This window comes from Lissotriton vulgaris, chromosome 3_1, assembly GCF_964263255.1.
Source record: "Lissotriton vulgaris chromosome 3_1, aLisVul1.2, whole genome shotgun sequence".
Taxonomy (NCBI): domain Eukaryota; kingdom Metazoa; phylum Chordata; class Amphibia; order Caudata; family Salamandridae; genus Lissotriton; species Lissotriton vulgaris.
Window position 1 is genome coordinate 1349187726 of NC_141689.1, and position 25441 is coordinate 1349213166.

Genomic DNA, 25441 nt, shown 5'->3' on the forward strand with positions numbered 1-25441 from the left:
CTGCTGCGCGGTGACCGGCCAATCCTGGAGCTGCATGCAGCGCCAGGATTGGCTTGAAGGGCACACTAACTGCTCGCCCTGTCGCCCTTTTAACGCCAGGGGCTGCCGCATGAATAAACCTGCACCCCCCCCCCCCCCAGCCACTAGCTAATGTGGATTATGTGGGGGGATTTTCATGCGCATGCTCGGGGCAAGTTGCTGCCCCAAGCAGTACAAGCGCATAACAATACATGGAGGACTTGTCTCGAGTCGACTGTCAATCACACCAGCCCGCCCCCCGCCCCTGCGCACTCCCGTTTCAGTCGGGTGCTGCCCGGCGGCGCTCAGATAAATATCATGAACATTTATATAAAATACACAGTGAGTCAGGAACATTTATTTTAATTATTTTATGGCAGCCGCGGGTCCAAGCAGGGCTGGTGGGGCAACGCCCCTACGCCCCAATGGACGCACCGCGGCTGCGGGAAACTCCTGATTTACCTGTGTAACTCGGTACTGCCAGCAAGATCCACAGATCCACAGATGCACAGATCTGCTTGTACCTGCAGACTGTAAACGGGTGCCACCTGGCGCAAGGCAGGATCGCCTGAAATACAAGGCAATAGATCTGATGGAACATGGGGGGACCTTGAGGGCCTCGGTGAGCCCCATTGTCAACAATACAGCTTTTAGATGGAAAGAATGATAAAATCATAGACATGTACAGCTCTCAACCAGACCGGGTCAGCTGACAGCCAATGCAACCTGGTTTGTTTGTTCTTCCCCCAGTGACTCAGACAAGGTGAGACTGATTAGTATATAAGATAAGCAAGCAGCGGCGGTCTGCACATTCTTGAAAACCTTAGAGGGTCTTGGTGGGTTAATAATCAATGCTAACAGAGATCGTAAAAGAGAACTGTACTTTGCACTTCTTCACACCCTACTCCGAGGTACTTAATAGCACGTGTAAATGTAAATGTGTGTATACTTGTAAAGCGCACTATCACCTAGAAGGTATCTTGGCGCTGTATACCGCTGTGGAACCCTTCCTGGCTTTCCCTGTGAGATGCCCCTTACAGGGCACCTCCAAGGTGAGGCCAGGCATCCTAGCGCTTTCGGGGCTGTTGTGGAGATTAAGCAAGCTATTGCCCAGAGTTGCAGAGTGGGACCCATGATTAGAGTAGGCATCTAGGCGAGAATTATCGAGTCTGTGGACATTGAGCCCAAGACCCTGCTGCGTCGGGAATTGAACCCTGATCCCGGGCCAGACCTCTGCCTCAGGGTCTGCCGCTCTAATCGGTGAGCCACACCTCTCCCATGGGGAAACTCAAGGGAAACAAACAAAAATCACCTTTAAGAGACACTGAAGTGGCAGCCAGGCTGCAACAGAAGATGCAACTGAGCATTCAGTAGCCCAATATCTATCAACAACAGAGAAAGACCCTGATCTCCCACTGTTACTACTGGTAAGGAAACTTCCTGGAAAAGATTGATTCCAAAATTGATACCCTTACAGATCACTTGGATCGCATGAAGGAGCGCGTTGATGCTCATGACAACCAAAGTAGGCAACTAGAGCAGTGTTTGTCAGCTGCAGAAGATTTGACAAAATGACACAAAGAAAAAGTGTTTCAACTGGAAAAAGTGCTCCAGCTAATAAGAGCCAGGGACAAAGACTTGGAAGCCAGGTTGTGGCACGACAACTTGCACATCCTAGGAGCTTCAGGGCCAACAAAATGGGAAAATTGAAGAATATGGAGAGAAACCTCTCAAGTACCTCTTTGCAGAGGCCTCATTTATTCCTCCCTTCTTTAGGGCGCGTAGATTATTTGGGGTCCAAACCTCCGCCCGGGGCACCTGTGTGCCTGATTATGGCTCACCGTGTAAATTTCAAAGACTACAACACCTTGATACTAGGCTAAGAGCAGCAAGATTTGCATTGCAATGTACCCCATATCCATGTACCTAGACTTTATGATCACAGTACAGACATCCCAAAGCTGTACAGACATTACCACGCAGGCGTTACTAGAGCAAGGGGTCATTTATCCTGGAGTATCTCCTTGTAACAACCCGATTTACCTGATTAAGTAATCTAAGGGTAATACTTTGCTTATGGTTTATTGTTTGACAATTTCCTATTGCAGGACTCAGTATTTGTATTCTCGTTTGCCTCAAGGGTATTCATAATCCCCAAGTATTTTCAACAGAGTGGTGAAAAATAACCTGTCAAACTTTGACTGCGGCAGTACTCTATTGCAATACATAGACAACAGATTAGTCTGCAGCCCCTCAGAACAACAGTGTAGAAGAGACACTATCGGCCAGATTCATGAAACGAAAATCGTCTCTTAAAGGGCCAGATTCTGAGAAGGTGGGGGCAATGCCTGTCAGGTTTTATCTCCACAGGATCCAGTTGTTGAATAAATCGCTCCACCTCCCAATGTCACCAACACCCTGATGTTTTGTACAAGGTGTTCAAGTCATTAGGCGAGGAAAAATAAGAGTAAAGACAGGAAGGGAAGGGAAGGGGTCAGCAGGGAAGGGACACCTGAAACGACAAAAGACACCTTCATAAGCACTAGGTTAATACACAATGCTACTCTCATGGATTCTCGCTAGACTGCACCCTGTATACCTGCTTAAAGAATAGTAACCAGACCCACAGTAATAGAGACTTTCTTCATCATCAATACTGCCTTTGGAATTCCTACAAAAACATAAGCAATAGGTAAACTGTTTGTACACAGGATAGTAAATGCACGGATGCTATAGAGTTCTGATACCCCTCATAGAACGTACCATAGAGCAGCCATGAGGAGGTGAAGTATTTGGAGTCTGAGATAACACTCTAATATATGTGAAAGCAAGATCTTAACCGATACCCATCCATATAGAGCACTGGACACGGTGGTGTGTGGGAGGCAATAACCACAACACTCCGCTCCTGGACTGCTCTGGAGAAAGAACACGTGGTCAGAAATCCAATGAAATAACAATCAAAGAAAACAAACAGTAACGCGTAGTTGCATCCACTACAGCGTTCTGGTCCCTTCAGTCTTTCCACCTAAACAACACACGGTAACGCATGGCTGCGACCACCACAGCGCTCTGCGTTATGATCAAATCAGTCTTAGAAACTTCAACACAGCAGCGCGTGGTTTCGACCACCACAGTGCTCCGCATTTACGGTCAAACCAGACTTTAATTACTTTAGCACGGCAACGCGTAGTTCCGTTCACCACTGCGCTCCGTATGTCACTCAACCTCCTCTCGCTCGGGGAGCGTAAATGAATCAAAGTCTAAATATTTCTCTTCGGTAATATCAAGTGAAGAAACGCTGGGCAGCCGGCGTTTGTGTTCCGAATGGAGAAGCACTATGCAATTGTCGGAGAACGCCGAAGGCGCTTACCGTATCTAAGAATCACCGGCACAACTCATTGCGGCGTTCTTTCCTCGAACACCCGGGGTAGTCGACAATCCTCCCACGAACAGGATACAGGAAAACAAAGGCGGGCAGAGCAGGACCGCTCTCACGCCGGTAACAGATCCAGAATAACACGCAACAGGATGCGTGGCAATACCATTGATGAATTGTAGTTCTTTCTGACGTAGGTGCAGTACGACAGGATAGCATCCTCTTTTAACGTTATTCTGACTGGGGTGGTTGCGCCGATAAGACTTGCATCACGGGGACTCTTGGTCCACAGAGTATATGATTTTTGGGGAAGATTCGTATCTGACAGAATCAAGGGCCCTACCTTGTGATGGGCATTGTTACTTCCAATACCGTCATTAATTATATGTAATTTTGAAAAAAAATAATAGTTTTCTTAGGATCTTGATCGAATAGCTGGTCATTCAGTATTTGTTTGACTGTTTTACCTGGCTTATGCCCGTAGAATATGGTTATGATCACATTATATCGGAGTGCCTTAGGTTGGTATTACTTCTAAAGCCTCTATTTGTAGTATTTACTCGTTCTCAGATATCCAAGAAGTCTGTCCCTGTCGTTGGAAAAGGAACTCCTTGGTTAACTGAACCTATCTTCCCAATAGTTCTGGTGTTTCTGCTACTAATTTGTATATTGCTGTTTGTAAATGCCTTTTATATCAATGGGTCGAGCTATGATTTGATCTCCAGTTCAAGAATCTACTATTACAGCCTTGATCCTGGAAGGAGGAATTCCAGGGGTGGAACAGATCATAGTACCATCAGGCTCAAAATGGATACCCATGTTTAGTTTAGCCATAAGATCTGTTCCCAATAATTTAGCTGGGGAAGTTGGAGAAAATAGTCAATTCAAAAAGGACAGTCGGTTCACAAAACGAAAATGGTTGAAGTGGTCAGCATGAGCTGTCACATGTAGCAAAGGAAACTCAAAGAAGATCTTCATCTAAGCGCCTCCGGCTCTTTAGCGTACAATGCAATAAATTGATGTTTGCGAATTAAATGTTCATTGTACAAGAGTTTGTATCATGCAATGTCTATTAAAGTATATTTTTGGCATGTCTGTTGTACATGTCGTTGTACCTTTGAGCAGTTCATTTAATCAGTTTCTGATTTTGTACACCTGTTTAGGAACTACATCCAACTGGACCAAGCTTCCACCTCCCCTTTTCAAAAGAGCGGTGCTGGTCATGATTGATGCCCTGAGAGAGGATTTTGTGTTTGGACCCAAAGGCAAGCAGTTCATGCCTTACATCACGCAGCTTGTAGAAAAAGGAACATCACGCAGCTTTATAGCAGAAGCAACTCCCCCCACGGTTACTATGCCTCGGATCAAGGTAAATCCAATCAGTCGTTAATTTATCTGTTCAGGAACACTTGGTTTTTTCGGCTTATATGAAAGTATGCAGTAGTTTTGTATGCAAGTTAATACTTACACACATTTGGCCTATTTGTGAGGCATTTATGGGTCTTGCCTGAGACAGCGCGTGCGCTAGTGAGGCATTTTTGCTTCCAGGAGAGATTGTTTCTACAATGGACAAGGAGCATACTCACTGCGTATTAATAATTGGTTTCATTTCCTTCTTATTTCCTGCCTTGCTATTGGCCAGCGTATGCTGGCTTCACTTTTCTTCTTTTTTGTGGCACATGGATGTATTGACTACTCCATCTTGATTAGGGTCCTTTCTCTGCTGCCGCTGTGATTGAGGTACAATTTTTCTTTTCTTATTTTCAATTCTTACTGTTGTTTCACGTCTTCCCTCCAACCTCCCCATCCACCAGTTATCCGTTTTGCTTAATCTCTTCCACCCCACCCTCCTGTTGTCTGTATTGATCCCTACCCCATAAGTGGGAAAACAACCATTGGTAAATGCAATAGGTTTCGCCTATGTGATTATTAATACTTTTTGTTGTAAGTTTTTGCTTGGTGAGCAGGTGTAAAACTGATTTGGTAAAATAATATTTGAAATAGGTACCTGAATGCCAGACGGTATGAGTGTGACATGCAAAAGGTGTGCATGCTCACCGATTGATGTAAAGAATAGAAGACTACATTACTCTCTGTGGGACACTGTAGAAGAATAACAGATTAGCACAGGGACAATAGAGTGAATGCAGAGGCGAGGAGGGGGGACAGGTGGGAAGTGAGTGTATTGGAAGGATGGACCGGGCAGAGGGAAAATAATATTAAAACAGTGTGTGTGTGTGTGATACAAAAGAAATACTAAAAGAAGGCACTATGTTAAGTGGAGAGATTAAGGAATAAATAATGAGAAAATTAACAAAGGAAAGCACAAGAGAAGGATGTATTGAGGAAGGTTGTAAAAATATAAGTAAGGATTTAAGAAAAAAAGAAAGGGAGGGTCAGCGAGCAAGTAAATAATCAAAGAGAAAAGAAATGTGCAGGCAAAACCTAACAATGTATTCTATGGCCTCAAATAGGCACTCTACGCCATTCACAAAAAAGCATGGATTTCCAGCAATCCTTCATTCCCCATTGTGGTACCATGAAAACCTGCAGGCATGCTTATGGTACTTTGTAAAGACTCCAGTTGGGTAGTGCCAGCTAGGCCTGCTGCACAACCACATGATTAAAAGTGAAAAATCAGTTATGCTTGTAACATGTAAGTTGTAGAAGGTCTTGCATGTCACAATGATATGGTGACACCCTACCTGTGGATTCTTAAGTAGGTCTTATTAATACAAATGCAGTAAAAAAAACAAAACATTTGCAATGCAATAGGTCTTGCATTTACAAGAGTCTGAGCTATTTTATTTATGTGCTGTTTTTAAAACCGATAAATAAAAGGCATTGTCATCTACAATGCCATAGCTTAAACTCTAACAAATGCGAGGCCTATTGCTTTGCAAATGCGTTCTTGGCCCATACTAACAAAATAAAAAAAAGTTAGGCAAGAGCGTGTCCTGCCTGCAACAGCAGGCAGGACAAAGCTATTTGAGAAAATAGTGCTCGGAGCATTGAGGCCTACCAAGAACCAATACTCATAACAGGGGGTGTGGCCTTGAGAGGTTACAAAATGAGACAAGGCGGTACTAAGGAGGGACTACTAAGCCTATTGACCAATGAGCTGTACAGTAGACAATGACACAAGCCAATTAAAAATATGGGCGTAGAGTAGGCGAAGCTTCAAGTCTCAACCTGAATACAGCATGCCTCGCAGAGCAGCGCATAAGCTGCCCAGGCTCGACCAAAAAAGCTAATTATGTGGCATAATAGGTACCTTTCTGTGGCACTACTACCTCACTATTTTGATGTTTTAACACATACTAACACTGCATGTGCAAAGGTTCCACCTCAGTGGTACCTTCTATTACACAATACCTAGACCAGCAACTCAAATGTGACCCGCTGCAATGGGTCTATTTTAGCTACAAATTTCGAAATATTTTGTGATGCTTGTGTGAATATTGTGTTGGCTGAGATCTAGGCTCCTTCTAGGCACCCCCACCCCCCAAACCTTAGTAACGCTGTTATCTGTGGTAGAGGTGGGCGAGCAACTGAAAGCTCGAGCCAGGCATGAGCCTGAAGTCTGGCTCAGCTCAAGGTCCTGTTGGAACCTCGAGCCCATAACAAGCCTATCTTTAATGTGGCTTCTGCCTGCCTCCCTAGTCCCTATCCCCAAGATCTGGTGTTAGGGTCCAACTGGTTGACAGTGGAAGGTTCAAGTCTCAGCGTCAGGTCTACAACATGCTCTGATTCTGGGCAAATCACTTGATCGCCTTGTGTCTATAAACAGCACATGTGACCCTATCAGATGCGCATATTATGTAAATAAAGTGGTCCAATACCTTCGGGTTGAGATCGCACTAGATTAAAAAAATTGCAGAAAAAGGCACCAAGAAGTAAAAACAAATCCTTGACACGAGGAAAGACAAATAAATGCACATTTTCTGCTGTTTTGTACAAAGTGAAACCAGAAACCCTGTATATATTGTGGCTTTCCCGCTTACACTGTGTGATCTGAGGGAAATATTTATTTATTTTCTTCATTTTTGCGTATGAAAGCATTTTCAAATATAAGAGTTCAGGCTACCAGTTGTATAAAACTATTACTTTTATTAAGTACTTCTCAGTGCAGTGCTATAACATGCAGAATTAAAGTCGAAGCCTCCACATTTGAAAGAAATACACTTTTAAAATTTTGAAGAGTCTATCATATTTTTACGGGATGTTTGCTGTATGATTTACTTAGTAAATATTTTCAGGACTCTAAGGTCCGAGCGGGACCTCTGGCTCAGCTCTTGTTCTCCCTGTTAATTTGTTGGCTCGCCCGCATCTAATCTGCGGCACTTTTAAATGTTCAATGAGACGTTGTTGGTTAATTTTTTTTTTTTTTTTTTTTTTTAAATTTTTTTGAAAACCTTTATTGAAAAAATAAGGAGATACATGCGCAAGCCCACAACCATCATGGCCGGCCGCAAAGACAGTCAATAGAAACAGGAGAACCGTAGGCCAATCTACAATCAGGATATTTCAAAGTACACCAGACGTGACCGTGGGGTGCGCAACACAGGTTTTCATTTTTAAGTTTAGAAGAAGAGAGGGGGCTGTAATAACAAGGACTGCACACCTTACATGAAGGACACAAAAAAAAACCAAGGGGGACGCACCCCATTTACAATCCGAGGTAGGGTATCACTACAGCAACTATATAATCTAAGCAGCCGCCGCGGCAAGACTGGAAAATGAGCAGCATTACAGAAAGCAACATTGACCCCAGAGAGCCCATCCCCAAGAACAGGAAACGGAGGCTAGTTGAGATGACGGAAAAAGAAAAAAGGTGCGAGACCCAGAGACAGCCAACCCTACTAAAGAGGAAGAACCCTCCCAAAGCCGGAAAAGAGCGATAGGGACCATAGAACAAAACAAACTAAAATAACAACCCCCCCCCCCCCCCCCCGCACCCGCCACCCTGCACCCCTGTAATGGCTACGGCCTAACCCACTAACAGCGTGCCTGTCGCCCCGGAACTGCCCCACAGTAGGGAAAAATATAAGAAGCGGAGGAGGAGAGAAACAGACCCGTTCCCAGACACCCGGTGCCCCCCGCCGGCAATCAAAACATATGAGCACAAGGGGTCATCATTGAGCAGGATATGCACAGTCGGGACTACTGCGAGCGGAGCGTAGGTAGTAGCACGCATTAAACAGGATTGACTATAAAACAGTACATTCCGCCCCCCAAAGCAGCAATACCCGCTGTAGTAACCACGTTATGAAAGCAGCACTCCTTGCAACATAAGCCATAAACAAAAATGGAGAGCCAACCTATAGCAGTCCCTCGGCCTCTCCCTCACATCATCGTTATATCTGCACATAATGTGAACTAAAGCAGCAAGAGTCAGATCGAATTGAACAGGTAACAAGGGACAAAATCAACCCAATGCAGCATTGGACGAGGCAACGTATCGCGCACCCCTCACAGTCCCCAGCTCAAAAGACGATGACCCGTAGGAGAGTCATTTATCCTTGTCCAGTCTTGCTTATATCGCCAGATCCAGCAATATTACCAATCTTCAGCAAGTGCGACGGGCAAGACCTGGAACTGAAACAGACCTTCCACACTCCATGCAACGAGGTAACACAGGAGAACAACGTTTCAATGTCCAAACACGGCAGGAACAGCACTAGGATCTCCAGCAGCAGATCGTAGGAAAAGGGTCCATCAGTCAGATCCAGTCTAGCGCCTCCAGACTGTCCAGTGCATCCAACAGTACAATCATGGAATGTCGCGAGGCACAGTGTTTCCGACCCTTCAGCTTCAGTAGTAGGCGCCATCTTGAAGCATCTGGGCGCCGAAGACGGCGTCTCGCTATGCATTAACGGGTCAGCCGAACTCATTCGCTCCACCGCGAGGATCACCTTGTCCAACTTGTCCCCCAGTAATCGGGCGCCCTGCACCAAGGTGTCATGGAGGGCAGCTAGGGAGGCCATCAGATCGCCAAGGTGCAGATCTGTTCCGTGCCCCCCGTGTACCATGTTCCCCTTCTCAATATTTGCACGGGTCAGAGCAGAGCCGGAGTGGGGCCGAGGCACAAGCAACAGGGCAGCGAGCAATGTAGCTCCACCGGCAGGGCCACCGAGATCAATTAAAAGGCACCGCTGGAGTAAGTTCAGCTTAATGGCGGCTCGTAGGAAATTCGGGAGCCTCCCGCCAGAAGCGGGACGAGTAGCAAAACACTTCTCGGCGGAGGACAAGCGAAAATCGTGTCGCACTATCCGTCTACACGGGGGCACAACGATAGCCTCGGTCCTCACACGTGTTCACAGTCTGCCAATATGAGCCTTCCAGAAGAACCGCCTCTACTTGCCACTTCGGAGCTGACCGGTCCCTCCAGGCCACCGGCGGCCGCTGATATTCACCCGGGGACCAGCCTCACAGTCTGGCCGAGTCCCCGGTCTCAGGGCTGCTGCGGGCCGCGAACGTCGCCGACCATATCTCGCCTCCACAAGCAGGCACGAACCTCGGGACTTCAGCCTCGGTGATCGGACGCATTCATGTCCCCGTGCACTCCGTCTTGCTGCGGTAGTTCATGCAGGATGTGGTCCCGGGAGGAGATGGTGATCGGAGCCGAGGGACTAGGCGGCCATTGCGGTCGCCGGCGTGGCTCCTCCCCCGTTGTTGGTTAATTATCTGGGTGAGATGGAGTGCTTGCAGGCCCACAGACGCAAACTTTTACATAATTTCTCTTTCATGAAATAACCCATTGCAGCATAGTATTGACTAATTCCATAGATTCTATATGTGCAATTTATGGATAGCTCTCATTGAAATCAATACGTCTTCACAGATAACAGTTTATGGGCATCCCTCTCTGAGGAGTGCAGAAGCATCTGCTGGGCCTGAAATCTGGTTTGACACATTTTCAGCAATTTTACCAGACTAGAACCGTTTGGTTTATTTGAAAGGCCACAAATGCGAGCTCATACCACAGGATTCGTTCTGAATTTAGTAAGCAATAGTTTAATGCCTTTTTGAAAGAGTGGTATGATTGCAAATTCTGAACTCTTCAGTGATGGTCCATATGCTAGCAGCTGACACAGAGAACACTTACAGGATTTAAAACTTGACAACCGAGTTGCGTGGGTCCATGTTGCAGAGAGAAGCATCATTATGGGCTACAACAGCCCACATGTTCTCCTAAGGCTGGAGTCACTCAAAGGGCTGGAAGTCTGAGAAGAGCAAATGGTCAATTGAACAGATGTAATATCGCGCACACCATACTCTGAGATTTGATATTCTAACCTCTAGCCTACAGGAGTCTTCAGATCTCTGCAGTCGTACCTCAACCCATGAAAGCTACCTTTCAAGCTCCAACCATTGCAAAGGAGGGCTTATGTATTTTAGCGCCGTAATATCCCTCTGGGATGAATGTTGCGCTCTACAAGTACCGAAAAAAAAGTAAATAAGTGTGTAAAGAAATGTTTTAATTTCATTTCTATCCTGACCACATATAGTAGAAACTCTCTAGGCACTAACAAACCGGGACATTCGCGCTTGAGCGCCAGACGCTTGCAGGGATGAATGTGGAAAAACAAGGACAACTCTTTACTCTATACATATTTGTAATTTAAGGCATAGGAAGATTGTTAGAACTGGGGGTCTCTAGTTGGCAATGGTTTGCACCTTTGTCCAAATAGGGAGCCTTGCATCTATTCAAGGAAAGGGGGGTACACTCCTGTATAACCCTTGCTCACCCCCCCTTGGTAGCTTGGCACGAGGAGGCAGGCTTATCTCAGAGACCGTGTGTAAAGCACTTGTGAACACATACAGTAATACAGGGAAAAAACTACAAATGGACACTACACCAGTTTAGAAAAAGGAATAAGTAATCTTTACTAGACTTAACACAAGACCAAACAACAAAAATCCACAATTCTGTAATTAAAAATAGACTTTAAAATGGTAGAAAATAGCTCAGTTCAATGTAGATGGTAAATGCGACACTTTACTCTCAAAGTACCTTGGATGCGTCACACAATACAAACAAAAGGGTCACAGGAAAGGTGATGTGTCATTTCCTTGCTTCGGGGTAGGTGATGCGTTGGTTTCTTACTGCAGCGCAGGGAAGGTGATGCGTCGGTTCCTTACCGGAGAGGAGATGATGCTCCGGTTTCTTACTGCATTCTGGTTACGATGCGACAGGATGGCGCCTCAATGCGATGTGAAGATCCGCTGCAATGCGACCAAATGGCGTCTTTGATCTGACAACGTTGGATGCGATGCGTGCACGCCCGACAGCCGTGCGGTGAACCTTGTAACTTCTTGAGCCGCGACAGGCCCTGCGTCACGCTTCTCCGGTGATGCGACATCAACCTCTCCGGCCGCGACACGCTTCTCCGGTGATGTGACATGCATCGTCGGTGATGCGACCGCGAACAGCTGAGGCGTTGACACGCTTCTTCGGTGATGTGACGGCAACTTCTGCTGCGACACGCAGTCTTCTCAGAGGGCCCAAACAACAGTAGGCACCTCTCTGCAAGTAGAATCCCCAACAAGGGAATTCAGGGGAGCTGGTGGTGAAGTCTTGTATCCCTGAGACTTCAGGCAGGAGGCAAGCACACTTCAAGCCCTTGGATATTCTTCTTCAAGATGATGAAAAGTTCACAAAAGTTCTCTTCTTCTCTCTTTGGCAAATAAAGTAACCACTGCAGGCCAACCCCAGAAATGGCACAGCTTAGGGACAGGCTCCTCCTTCAGCTTCTTTGGTTCTTCTTCTTGGCAAAGGTTCGTCTTGATTCCTAGACGTGATCTAAAGTTCTGGGGTCTGGGCCCCAATATTTATACCAGTAAATCCTTTGTCCTCTGAAGGCACAGGGTGCCTGTGCCCAGCCAAAACCAGTTCTGTGCAGCTTCTTTGCAGGAGGATGAGATAGCATTGTCTGAGAGCAGACCTGGCCCAGGTAGCTGAAAGGAAATCTCCTCCCCCTACTCTCTATTCTATGAGGGCTCAGGTCAGTGAGAGGAAATCTCTGCCGCATACTCTCTATTCAATGCAGGTCCTGTGAGAAGTTAGCCTGGTATATGATGTCCACTATTCTAGTGGGCACCCTGCACCAGTCTAAACGACCCTCATGGTGATGGTTGTAAAGTGAACCTTATAGACCAGCTATCCTACTGGTAGCATGGACAAAGCAGTCTTAGGCTAAAACTTCAGGGAGCATGTGAAGCCAGCTGTTTTACCAATAATAATCCCTTGAATATCAAATGAAAGGACACCACACAAGGTATATATAAAATATTTATGTATTTATTACTAACACAACCCCTCTGAACTCTTTATGAGGTCAGAGGTCGAGATACAGCACAAGATACTCATTAAGCATACTTTAAGTTGCACAAATCCAATTCTGCCCTAGGGGCCTCACAAACCTTATACTAAGTAAGTGGTATAAGAACCACTTCAGGAAAGGTGAATAGGCCTAGAGCATAGGGAATCGCTGGGGCTACACTAAACAACCAAGGGATTGGAAGTAGGAGGCCCACGGGAGACTTGTGCAGTGTCTAAACACACACGCGAGTTACCATAGAATTATAATGGGAACGTAAAAGTTACAAAGTAGTAGATTTTGGACACTTTCAGATGGACTACGATAAAACCCCTTTAAACTAGGATACTTCGAGAGTCAACACCCACGGGAGCACCGGAGTACTCGAGTTACCTCACCCAGGGAAGCCGGGTGCATAGGTGTTCTTTCGTGTCGGGTTTCGTTCCTGTTTCCTATGGAGAGCTGCAAGAAAGTGCTGCAGGCGACCAGGAGAAAAGTGTCCGGGTGGATCCAAGGGGGGATCGGAGTAGTGAAGAACCTGAAAGCAGAGGGGACAGAGTCTGGGTCACTAGCCAGTGACCAGGAAGGAACCAGGCGATGTCGAGAGCAAACAGGTGAAGAGGTGGAGCTTGTATCTGCAGCCATGAGGACCAGGAGGCGTCGATGACGACCAGGCACTGGAATCGAGTTGTCACACGAAGGATCTTGTTGACTGCGGTGTCGGTATCCGGATTGGACCCAACAAACCTTGGCAAACGTAATACACGCAGGATGGGAAGATTGGCTTCCGTTCAGACCAGCAAGGTCTGGGGAGCTTCTCCTTCGCAGGGAAGCTGAAGCAAGCCCGGAGCACCCAGGCAAGTGGTGTAGTTTCACAAAGAAGTCTTCAGAGGGCTCACTAGCCAACGGGCTAGCAACCGGGAAGACGCGTCAAGCTGAAATGCAGGCACAGGCCCCACGCGGCACTCGTGGAGTGTGGAGGGCTGAGCTTCGGTGCAAATGCTGCTCGGGTCTGGGGCTTCTCAAACCCCAATGCACAACTTCGAGGGTACCTCAGAAGCTGCACAGTTAGCAAAGAGCAGGTAGTCCAGGGTGTCCGGTCTCACGTCTCTCGTGTCCGCCACGGGTCTCAGCTTCGCTGTGGGTGTGGTTTGGAGTCGGAGAAGTCTGGAATTCCAGTTCCTGAGTCGCTAGGTCTTAGGGTTCCGACGGGAGCGTCGACCAAGCAAACCGGCAAGTTACTGGTGGTGCCTGTTTGCACAGGGTGGTCACTCCTTGACCACAAGGGAGATGTCTTCAGTCTTCCAGTCGATATGGAACGTCGAAGGTCCAAGAGTTTCGTTTCAGAGTTTCTTTCCAGGATAATCTAATGTCTCTAGACACAGCTCCTATCTTTATACTAAACTAGGGGGCTGGATTACCTGCTAGGTCCCTCCTATGGGTGGAACCTGGGAAGGGGAGGTTACACCCCTTTCCCTTTGTCCAGTTTCACGCCAGAGCTGGGGCTGGAGTGCCCCAGCAACTGGTTTGAACCGGGCTATGCATGGAGCACCTTGTGTGCCCCAGGCAGTGTCTGGAAAAGCATCTTTCCATTGAACCCACCCTACCCCAATACACTACAGGCTGTCTGGGGAGGTGCTAGCACCTCCCTCGACAGGAAACCTATTGTCCAGGCCTCCCTTGCCGGAGTTTCGTCCAGCTGCAGGAGGTCAGACTCGTTTCTGTGGCAGCAGCATCCATTTTTTAATGCTGAGGCTCTGTTAACTTTAACCGGGTAAAGCAGTAACTACACGTCTTCTCCCTCTAGAAGGGTGGCATGCTACCCCCACCGCCAGGACTGGCGGGGGGGAGTAGTATTCCAAAGTGTTTGACACCTTACACAACATGTTTTGATAAAGCCAAACCAAAGTTAGCATTAACTGCGAGGATTATAATGCACTTAAGAATATATGGTATGGCTATATCATAGAACAGCTATAAGGACATGGTTCCGAAAGCTGCAGAATGGCTCAGCTCATGCTAGAGCACCCTCTCACATAAAACCAAGCACTCTGCCTCCAGGATTGTGAAGGCCTGCCATAGGAGTGACTTATAGGTATATATGTGTCTATATATATGGGTAGATATAGGTATATCATATCTAAGCAAGGGGTGATTACACAACCTTACCAAAGCTGAGTGATCAGCCTGTGGTGTCAGTTTGGATGGCCAGCCTGGGGTGGCAAAATTCATGCTGCAGCCCCTGGTAGGCCTTGGATGCACCTCCTCCCTCGGTACCTATGGTACACTATACAGGGGCTCACAAAGGTGACCCAATACCCAATTAGGTATGTACCTAAAGTACATGGTATGGATTTAGAGAGAGAAAAGCTGGGCTGTGGGCCTGATTAGCAGGCCCACAGCCACACTAAAGTCGAACAACCAGTGAATCACAGCAAAAAGTGGGGGTGACCAAAGGAAGCAGACCCCACTCTCCTACACAACCCCCCCTCCCCCCCAACGCAGGGACATTAAACTAACCATGACCAGTTGAGTCTTCATGTTCTAAGTCGAAATATCTGGAGAGTCCATCTGCATTTCCCTGGTCAGTTCCAGGTCTATGTTCCACTGTAAAGTCCATACCCTGTAGGGAAATGGACCACTTAAGTAGTTTCGGATTTTCACCCTTCGTCTGATTTAGCCACAAGAGGGGCTTATGGTCTGTCTGAATCTTGAAGTGAGTACCAAACAAGTATGACCTCAGCTTCTTCAGGGCCCAAACCACAGCAAAGGCCTCCCTCTCAATAGCTGACCAACGTTTCTCTCTAGGGCTCAGCCTTCTGCTAATAAAAGCAATGGGCTGGTCTTGACCATCTTTATTCAATTGTGAAAGAACAGCTCCCACACCCAAATCAGAAGCATCTGTTTGGACAATGAATTATTTGGAGTAATCTGGACTTTTCAGAATAGGTGCAGAGTACATGGCCTGCTTCAGGTCATCAAATGCCTTTTGACAGCTTACTGTCCACTGAACTTTCTTTGGCATTTTCTTTGAGGTTAAGTCATTAAGTGGTGTCACAATGGACCCATAGTTCTTAACAAACTTTCTGTAATAACCAGACAGGCCCAAGAAAGCTCTGACCTGTGTCTGGGTGGTTGGGGGAGTCCAGTCCTTTATGGTCTGGATCAGGGGTCTCCAAACCGGTCCTGGAGGGCCGGATCCATGCCAGATTTGTATAATAACTACATGTATCTCAATGAGGATATCCAAAAAATCTGGCATGGATCCGGCCCTCCAGGACCGGTTTGGAGACCCCTGGTCTGGATCTTGCTCTCCAGTGGTTGAGCCTGACCTCCACCTACAAGGTGGCCAGATACGCAACCTTACTCTGCCCTAACAGGCACTTAGTAGCCTTTATAGTTAGTCCTGCCTTTTGCAGGGCCTCCAAAACATTCTTTAGGTGGATCAGGTGATCCTCCCAAGTGGAGCTAAAGACAGCAATATCATCAAGATTAGCTGCACAATAGCCATCCAGACCTGAGAGGACTTGGTTCACCAACCTTTGGAAAGTGGCAGGTGCATTCTTCAAGCCAAAGGGCATCACCACAAATTGGTAATGACCTCCTGGGGGATATATGATGTTAAAACGCGGACTTTTACTCCGCATACTGTTACAACGCGGTTTTTACAACGCGGATCATGTAACAACGCATGTATTTACAACGCTTTTTTTTACAACGCAGGTACCTTTACAACGCAGACCATTACAACGTAAGTATTGGTAAGTATATGTTAATAAGAATAATATAATAGTAACTTAATTTTAAAAGTATATTTTAATGTAATTTTAAATAATTTAATTTCCGTTAATTAATTTAAATTTAAATTAATGTTACTTTATTTTTACCATGTACCCCTGTACCCCAAAAACTCTAAACTGACCCTAAACACCCCCAAAAAAATTAAGTAATTTTTTAAAATATAATTAAAATTAATTATTGTAAATTAAAAAAAATATAACTTTATTTTTACCCTGTACCCCTGTACCCCAAAAACTGAAAACTGACCCTCAACCCCAAAAATAATGCAAAGTAATTTAATTTAATTTATTTTCTAATAAATAATTTAATTTAAAATTAAATTTAATTTATTTTTACCCTGTACCCCAAAAACTAAAAACTGACCCTGAACCCTAAAAATACCCCTTTACCCAAAAACTAAAAACTGACCCTGAACCCTAAAAATACCCCTTTACCCAAAAACTGAAAACTGACCCTGAACCCTAAAAATACCCCTTTACCCAAAAACTGAAAACTGACCCTGAACCCTAAAAATACCCCTTTACCCAAAAACTAAAAACTGACCCTGAACCCTAAAAATACCCCTTTACCCAAAAACTGAAAACTGACCCTGAACCCTAAAAATACCCCTTTACCCAAAAACTGAAAACTGACCCTGAACCCTAAAAATACCCCTTTACCCAAAAACTGAAAACTGACCCTGAACCCTAAAAATACCCCTTTACCCAAAAACTGAAAACTGACCCTGAACCCTAAAAATACCCCTTTACCCAAAAACTAAAAACTGACCCTGAACCCTAAAAATACCCCTTTACCCAAAAACTGAAAACTGACCCTGAACCCTAAAAATACCCCTTTACCCAAAAACTAAAAACTGACCCTGAACCCTAAAAATACCCCTTTACCCTAAAACCCAAAACTGACCCTAACCCATAAAAATACCCCTTTACCCTAAGACCCAATACTGACCCTAACCCCTAAAAATACCCCTTAACCCCAAACATATAACATTTAAAATATAACTATATACTTACCAATACTTACGTTGTAATGGTATGCGTTGTAAAGGTACCTGCGTTGTAAAAAAATGCGTTGTAAAAACATGAGTTGTAACAGTATCCGCGTTGTAATGGATGCGTTGTAACAGTAGTGCGTTGTAAAAAATGCGTTGTAACAAGTAAACACCCCTCCTGGGGTCTAAAATGCTGTTTTGGATTTTGCATCATCAGCTAGTCTGATCTGCCAGTAGCCTGCTGTCAGGTCAAATGTGCTCAAAAAATTGGCAGAAGCCAATCTGTCAACGAGCTCATCTGCCCTGGCTATTGGGTGGGCATCTGTCCTAGTGACAGCATTGAGACCTCTGTAGTCCACACAAAACCTCATCTCTCTCTTACCATCTTGGGTGTGAGGTTTAGGCACAAGGACTACTGGACTGGCCCAAGGGCTCTCTGAGGGCTCAATAACTCCGAACACCAGCATCTTTTGGACCTCTGTCCTGATACAGTCCCTGACATGGTCAGGTAGCCTGTAGATTTTACTCTTCACAGGTAGACTGTCACCAGTGTACACCTCATGGGTGCACCAGTTTGTTTGACTTGGAGTCAGTGAAAACATATGTCTATAGGATTGAAGAACTTGTCTGCAATTCTGCTGCTGTTGGTCAGTGAGGCTGCCTGCCAAGGCGACACCATCAACTGAGCCATCATCAGGGTTCTGAAAAAGCAGGTCTGGGAGAGGGTCACTCTCCTCCTCCTGTCCCTCATCTGTAGCCATGAGCAAGCCCATGTCTGCCCTGTCAACATATGCCTACAGTCTGTTGACATGAAGCACCCTGTAGGCGCTCCTGGGAGTTCCAAGGTCAACCAAGTTGGTTACCTCTCCCTTTTGCTCAACAATAGTGTGGGGTCCAGACCATTTGTCTTGGAGTGCTGCTGGGGCCACTGCCTCCAACACCAACACTTTCTGTCCTGGCTGGTACACAGTCAGCACAGCCTTTTGGTCATGCCAGGCTTTTTGAAGTTTCTGGCAAGCCTCAAGGTGTTTAGAAGCCTTTTTCATGTATTCGGCCATCCTGGAGCGGAGACCAAGTACATAGTCCACTATGTCTTGCTTAGGCTTTTTGAGAGGTAACTCCCATCCTTCCTTCACCAGACAAAGGGGTCCTCTTACAGGATGCCCAAACAGAAGTTCAAAAGGGCTGTAGCCAACTCCCTTCTGTGGGACCTCTCTGTAAGCGAATAAAAGGCAGGGCAGAAGGATGTCCCATCTTCGCCTAAGCTTTTCAGGTAAACCCTCGATCATTCCCTTTAAGGACTTGTTGAATCTCTCCTCCAGACCATTGCACTGTGGATGGTAGGGTGTGGTGAACTTATAGTTCACTCCACACTCCTTCCACATAGCAGTTAGGTACCCAGACATGAAGTTTGCACCTCTACCTGAGACAACCTCCTTCGGAAAACCCACTCTTGAGAAAACTCCCAGGAGGGCTCTTGCCACAACAGGTGCTGTTGTGGTCCTTAGGGGAATAGCTTCGGGGTATCTGGTGGCATGATCCACTACCACCAGAATAAACCTGTGCCCAGATGCTGTTTGGGGATCCATTGGTCCAACAATGTCTATCCCAACTCTCTCAAAGGGAACCCCCCACCACAGGTAGTGGTATTAGGAGGGCCTTTGTGGTGCCACCTGATTTTGCCACTGGCTTGGCAGGTGACACAGGAGCGATAAAACTCCTTGGTATCTTCAGACATGTGGGGCCAGTGAAAGTGAGGGGCATGCCTGTCCCAAGTCTTGTTCTGGCCAAGATGTCCTGCTAAAGGAATATCATGGGCTTAGGTAAGAAGGAAGCCCCTGAATGCCAAAGGTATGACCAACCTCCTGGAGGCACCAGGCTTGGGGTCTCTAGTCTCTGAATAAAGGGGCCCTTCATCCCAATACAGTCTATGAGTACCTGTAGCATTCCCAGCAGCCTCAGCAGCAGCTTGCTGTCTGAGGGGTTCAAGAGAGGGGCAGTCAATTGCCCCTGCCTCAGGTCTGCTCTTGAAGGCCCCCCTGTCCCAAGAAACTCAACCTGATCAGGCTCAAGCTCTTCTAGGACAGTTCCTTCTCGGGTCTCACAATCAGCTTCCTGGGAAGACTTATCCTCATCCTGAGGCAAGGGGGAAAGCACTGCTTTAACCCTACTGCTCTTTGTCTTGGAAGGCAACTGGTCCATAGTGTAGGAGAGTATGGTCTGCTATCCTATGGTCACCCCACATTTTTGCTTTTTGCTTCACTGGTTTTTGACTTAATGTGGCTGTGGGCCTGCTAATCAGACCACCAGCCTGCTGTTCTCTCTCTAAATTCACATACATGTACTATAGGTACATAACCCAATTGGAAATGGACACCTTGTCAGCCCCTGTACCATGCACTATAGGTGCTCAGGGCATAGGTGCCAACAAGGCCTACCAGGGGCTGCAGCATATCTTTTGCCACCCCTGACTGGTACTCAACTTGACACAACTGGCTGATCACTCAGCTGGGGCAAGGTGGTGTTATCACCCCTTGCTTAGATATAGTATACCTATATCTAAACCTATATCTGGACACATATATACCTATAAGTCACTCCTATGGCAGGCCTTAACAATCCTGGAGGCAGAGTGCGTAGTTTGATGTGAGATGGTGCTCTAGCATGAGCTGAGCCGGTCTGCAGCTGTCGGGACCAATTCCCTAAGCTGTTCTGGGATAATGCCATACCATATACTCTTAAGTGCATTATAATCCATCGCAGTTATGTGCTAACTTTGGTTTGGCTTTATCAAAACATGTTGTGTAAGGTGTCCTACGATTTGGAATACTATCCCCTCGCCAGTCCTGGCGACGGGGATAGCATTCCACCCTTCTAGAGGGAGAAGACCTGTTACTTTACTAAAACGCGGTTAATCCTAACCAGAGCCTCAGCATCACAAAATGGATGCTGCTGCCACCGACACAAGTCTGACCTCCTGCTGCTGACCGAAACTTCGCAGAGGAGGCCTGGAAAAAGGGTTCCTGTCGCAGGGAGGTGCTACACCTCCCCAGACAGGAGATAGTGTGTTGGGGCAGGGAGGGCTGAAAGAAACTAGACACTGCCTGGGGCCCACAAGGCTTCCCCTTACATAATCCGGTCAAACCGGTTCTGGGGTACACCAGCCCCAGTCCCAGCGCAACCCTGGACAAAGGGAAAGGGGTGTAACCACCCCCTTCCTGGGTCTCGCCCATAGGAGGGACCTAGCAGGTAATCCAGCCCACTAGATTGGTATAAGAATGGGAGCAGTGCCAACGCACATCAGATTATCCTGACTGAAACTTATGAAACGAAACTCTGGACCCTTCGACATCCCACTCGACGTAGAAGACTGAAGAATCTCCCTTGTGGTCAAGGAGTGACCACCCTGTGCAAACAGGCACCATCCAGCACCTCATCGTTTGCTTTGTTGCAGTTCCCACCGGAACTCGAGCGACAGAGATCGACAAGACCCAGCGTGCCTGCCTTCTAACAGCCCGATCCACAGTCCTGCAGAGCTGAGACCCGTGGAGGCGACCTGAAGCGTGGGGCCCGCCATCTTGGAAAGACCACGAGGCGCTGACCGTGCAGCTTCCGAGGCTCTCTCGAAGCTGTGCATTGGGGTTTGAGAAGCCCCAGCCCCGAGCCACTCTTGCACCGAAGCTCACCCCTCTACACTCACCGAGTGCTGCGTGGGGCCCTTCTGCATCTTTTGGCTCAATGCGTTGGTCCGGTCGCTTGCCCGTTGGCTAACGGCCCCAGTACAGATGAACCTTTGAATCTAACTTGTGAGTCTGGTTGCTCCAGACTTGCCCTCGCTCCCCTGAAAAGGAGCACCCACTCTGACCTTCCTGGTCCGAGTAAGAAGCGATCTTCGAATCCTGCGTGGGTTGCGCTTGCCAAGGTTTGTTGCTCCAATCCGGAAGCCGACACCGCCGACAGCGAGAGCCTTCGTGGGACAGCTCGTGATCCACTCCTGGACATCCTCGGTGCCCCAGAGTCCACGTGGCAGCGGAGACAAGCTTCACAACATCAACCTGATTGCGCCCGACATTGCCTGGTTCCTTCCTGGTTCCACCCTGGTCACTGCTGAGTGACCCGGACTCTGTCCCCTCTGCTTTCAGGTCATCTACATCTTCGATCCACCCTTGGATCGCACCGGACACTTCTCTTCTGGCTGCCTGCAGCATCTTCATCTCCAGGCTCCATAGATCTACACGACGAAAGCCGACACTACTTTGCACCTGTGCCCCCGCTTCCTGTGGGTGAGGTAACTCATGAACGTCGGTGCTCCTGTACTGGTATACACCTCTAGTGTCTAAGTCTAAAGTTTTGTCCTTCTAGGTCAGTCGGAAGACTCTTAAAACAGTAACTCGATAACTTTTACGCACCATTGTCTTTGCATTGGTGCATGTGTGTGCTTTAAGCGCTGCACCCGATTCCCGCGGGCTCTTCCTGACTTCAGCATTGCTAGTCCCGATTGCTCCCAGCGATTCCCCAGGCCCTAGGCCTGACCACTGTTCGATTAGTGATACTTATACCACTATTTTAGTATATGGTTTGCCTGGCCCCTGGGCCTCATCCATAATTGTGCACTTTTGTATGTTTAACTGTGCTTTTGTTTAAACGCTTGTGCTCCTACACTCATAAAGAGTATAGAGGATTATTCTAGTAATAAATACATATATTTGTATAATATATAACTTATGTGGTGTCCTTTCATTTGATATTACAGGATTGTGATTGGTAAAACAGCTTGCTTAACACGACCTCTTGAGGTAAGCCTTTAAGGCTGCTTAGTCCATGCTACCCTTAGGATAGCTTGTCTATAAGGTTGACTTACAACCAGACACCATAAGGGATTGTTTGGACTGATACAAGGTGTCCCCAGAATTGGAGACATCCTATATCAGGCCAACTTCTCACACATAGTTTCAGGATCCAGTGCCTGTTCAGTTTGGCACTTTTTGGCCTGTGACCTGGTCACAGCAAGGACATGTGCTGATATGCCCAGCATCTCTGCATGAGTCCTATACTCCACTGCAGACCAGACTGAACATTCCAGATCATTGCCCAACAAACATTCTACAGGGAGGTCTGAACTTACAACAACTCTTTTGAGGCCAGTTACCCCTCTCCAGGAGAAATTAACAATTGCCATACTATGGGTGGTAGTGACATTGCTAGCATTGGTCATTAGGTAATTATCACCTAGTATAATCTGTCCAGGGTCCACAAAGTTAGGCGTCACCATGGTGACACTGGCACATGCGTCCGTGTAGGCCTGAGCTACTTTATTGTTGATTAGAGGTGTCTGTCTGTACTTGCCCAGGTTACTGGGGCTCACAGTAGGGGACATAGCCATGTCCACATCACAGACAAGGACAGCTTGAGTTGGTATTCTGACTAGGCCAGAATCCGTCTCAGTTCCCAGGGTTGACCCTACTACACCCTTCTGGTGAGAACCACCACTATTAGCTGTACTAGGGGGAACAGCCTCCTTTTTTGGTGCAATCACTGGTCCAGTGAGTATTACCTTTACAAAAATTGCACCAGGGTTTCTTTGGACCTTCTTTCTTCTTGGATTTATTGGAACCCCCCTCTTTAGAAGCTTTTTGGGGACCTGGGGAAGACTTCTGGACTTTTGCTTTCTCCCCACCCTTTTGGTCTTGCTTCTTCTGATCACCACCTTATTTCTGGACCTTCTGCCTCACATTGGTTCTGACCCATTTGTCTGCCTTCTTTCCTAATTCTTGGGGAGAGGTCAGATCAGAGTCAATCAGGTGTTTATGCAATAACTGGTTCTGACAGTTGTTAAGTATTTGTTCTCTCATGATCAAATTATACAATCCTGTATAGTCATTAACCCTACTGCCCAGCAACCAGCCTTCCAGAGCCTTAGTTGCACAATCAACAAAGTCAGTCCAGTCCTGACTCTGTGTCTTATGGGTTTCTCTGAACAGCAACCTATACTGCTCAGTGGTTAAGCCAAACCCATCTATCAAAGCACTCTTCAGGACTTTGTCAGCATCCTTATCACCAACTGTAAGGAGCTTATCTATGCCTTTATCTGAAAAGGAGAGCCAGAGTATAGCTGCCCACTGACTCTGGGGTACCTGCTGTACTTTGCAGGCCCTCTCCAAAGCAGTTATCCATTTGTGGATGTCATCCCCACTCTTGTAGGGAGGGACAATCTTACTTCGGTTTCTATGGTCATATGACCCTTCCCTACTTCTAGGGGTATTGCCGCCACCAGTAGATTCTAATCCACTTAACTGTTGCTCTCTTGCAAGAGCCAAGGTCTCTTTAGCTAGGGCAACTTATTGCCTCTGGATCCTAAGATTGACTTCTCTCATCCTAGCTTCATGCTCTCTTCTCTGAGGGGAAGTCATTCTCCTGAGAGCAGAGGCATCTGACCCTATTGAGTCACCAGAGTGGTAAGATTCCCTGGAAAAGGATCTCCTCCTTCTGTGTTCAGAGTTAAACCTGCTTGGTGGTCTGGATGAGACTCTGCCCTCTCCAGCCCCATGTAGGCTTAGGTTGATCTGGTTAAGTTCTGATACTTGGACCTGATCATCATCCTCTTCATCATCATCACCCCCTTCATTGTCCTCAGGGGATTCTTCTGTTGAGGGATGACTCTCCTCTGTACTGCCCGATAGACCTCGGTTAGATGCTTTAGCAAAATCATACTCCTCTAGTATTTCTATCAGGTGCCTAAGAGTAGGGTTTGAACCTTGCCTCAACTTCCTAGTTGTACATAAGCTTCTCAGCTCATGAAAGGTAAGGGTGTCATATCTAGAAGGTGCCCTGGGAGGGTCAACTTCTGCTGAGCGAGTTCCATTAGGTTCTCCTCTCAATTACATTTTCTAGTGAGGTGTGGTGTGTGCACCTACCTACATTAAGTGTTATCTATTAGAACCTCTCTAGGAGTTGTAGTCAGGGTATGCTAGGCCCTTTGCTCTACAACAACTAAGTTCAGTAGAACTTAAGTATTTAAGACTTGATTTATATGTACCTCTAGGTACCTTAATGTGATCTTTCAAATGATATCTTAAGATTATATGGTAAAACAATCAGCAAGCTCTTATCCCAACCGCTGCACACCAATGTGAGAAGTTAGCCTGGTATATGATGTCCACTATTCTAGTGGGCACCCTGCACAAGTCTAAACGACCGTTATGGTGATGGTTGTAAAGTCAACCTTTTAGACCAGCTATCCTAGTGGTAGCATGGACAAAGCAGTCTTAGGCTAAAACTACAGAGAGCATGTGAAGCCAGCTGTTTTACCAATAATAATCCCTTGAATATCAAATGAAAGGACACCATACAAGGTATATATAAAATATATATGTATTTATTATTAACACAACCACTCTGAACTCTTTATGAGGTCAGAGATCGAGATACTGCACAAGTTACTCAATAAGCATACTTTAAGTTGCACAAATACAATTCTGCCCTAGGGGCCTCAAGAACCACTTCAGGAAAGGTGAATAGGCCTAGCGCCTAGGGAATCGCTGGGGCTACACTGAACAACCAAGGGATTGGAAGTAGGAGGCCCACGGGAGACGTGTGCAGTGTCTAAACACACATGCGAGTTACTATAGAATTATAATGGGAACGTAAAAGTTACAAAGTAGTAGATTTTGGACACTTCCGGATGAACTACGATAAATCCCCTTTAAACTAGGACACTTCGAGAGTCAACACCCACGGGAGCACCGGAGTACTCGAGTTGCCTCACCCAGGGAAGCCGGGTGCATAGGTGTTCTTTCGTGTCGGGTTTCGTCGCTGTTTCCTACGGAGAGCTGCAAGAAAGTGCTGCAGGCGACCAGGAGAAAAGTGTTCGGGTGGATCCAAGGGTGGATCGGAGTAGTGAAGAACCTGAAAGCAGAGGGGACAGAGTCT

At 46.7% G+C, this 25441-nt stretch overlaps 1 protein-coding gene across 1 annotated transcript in view; it reads left to right on the forward strand.

Moving 5' to 3' along the window:
- Nucleotides 1–25441, forward strand: part of PIGG (phosphatidylinositol glycan anchor biosynthesis class G (EMM blood group)) — an 867273-nt gene that overhangs the window by 94907 nt on the left and 746925 nt on the right. The window contains exon 2 of the mRNA XM_086961823.1: nt 4561–4766. Coding sequence (XP_086817949.1) covers nt 4561–4766 — 206 coding nt within the window. The remainder of the gene's footprint in view (nt 1–4560; nt 4767–25441) is intronic.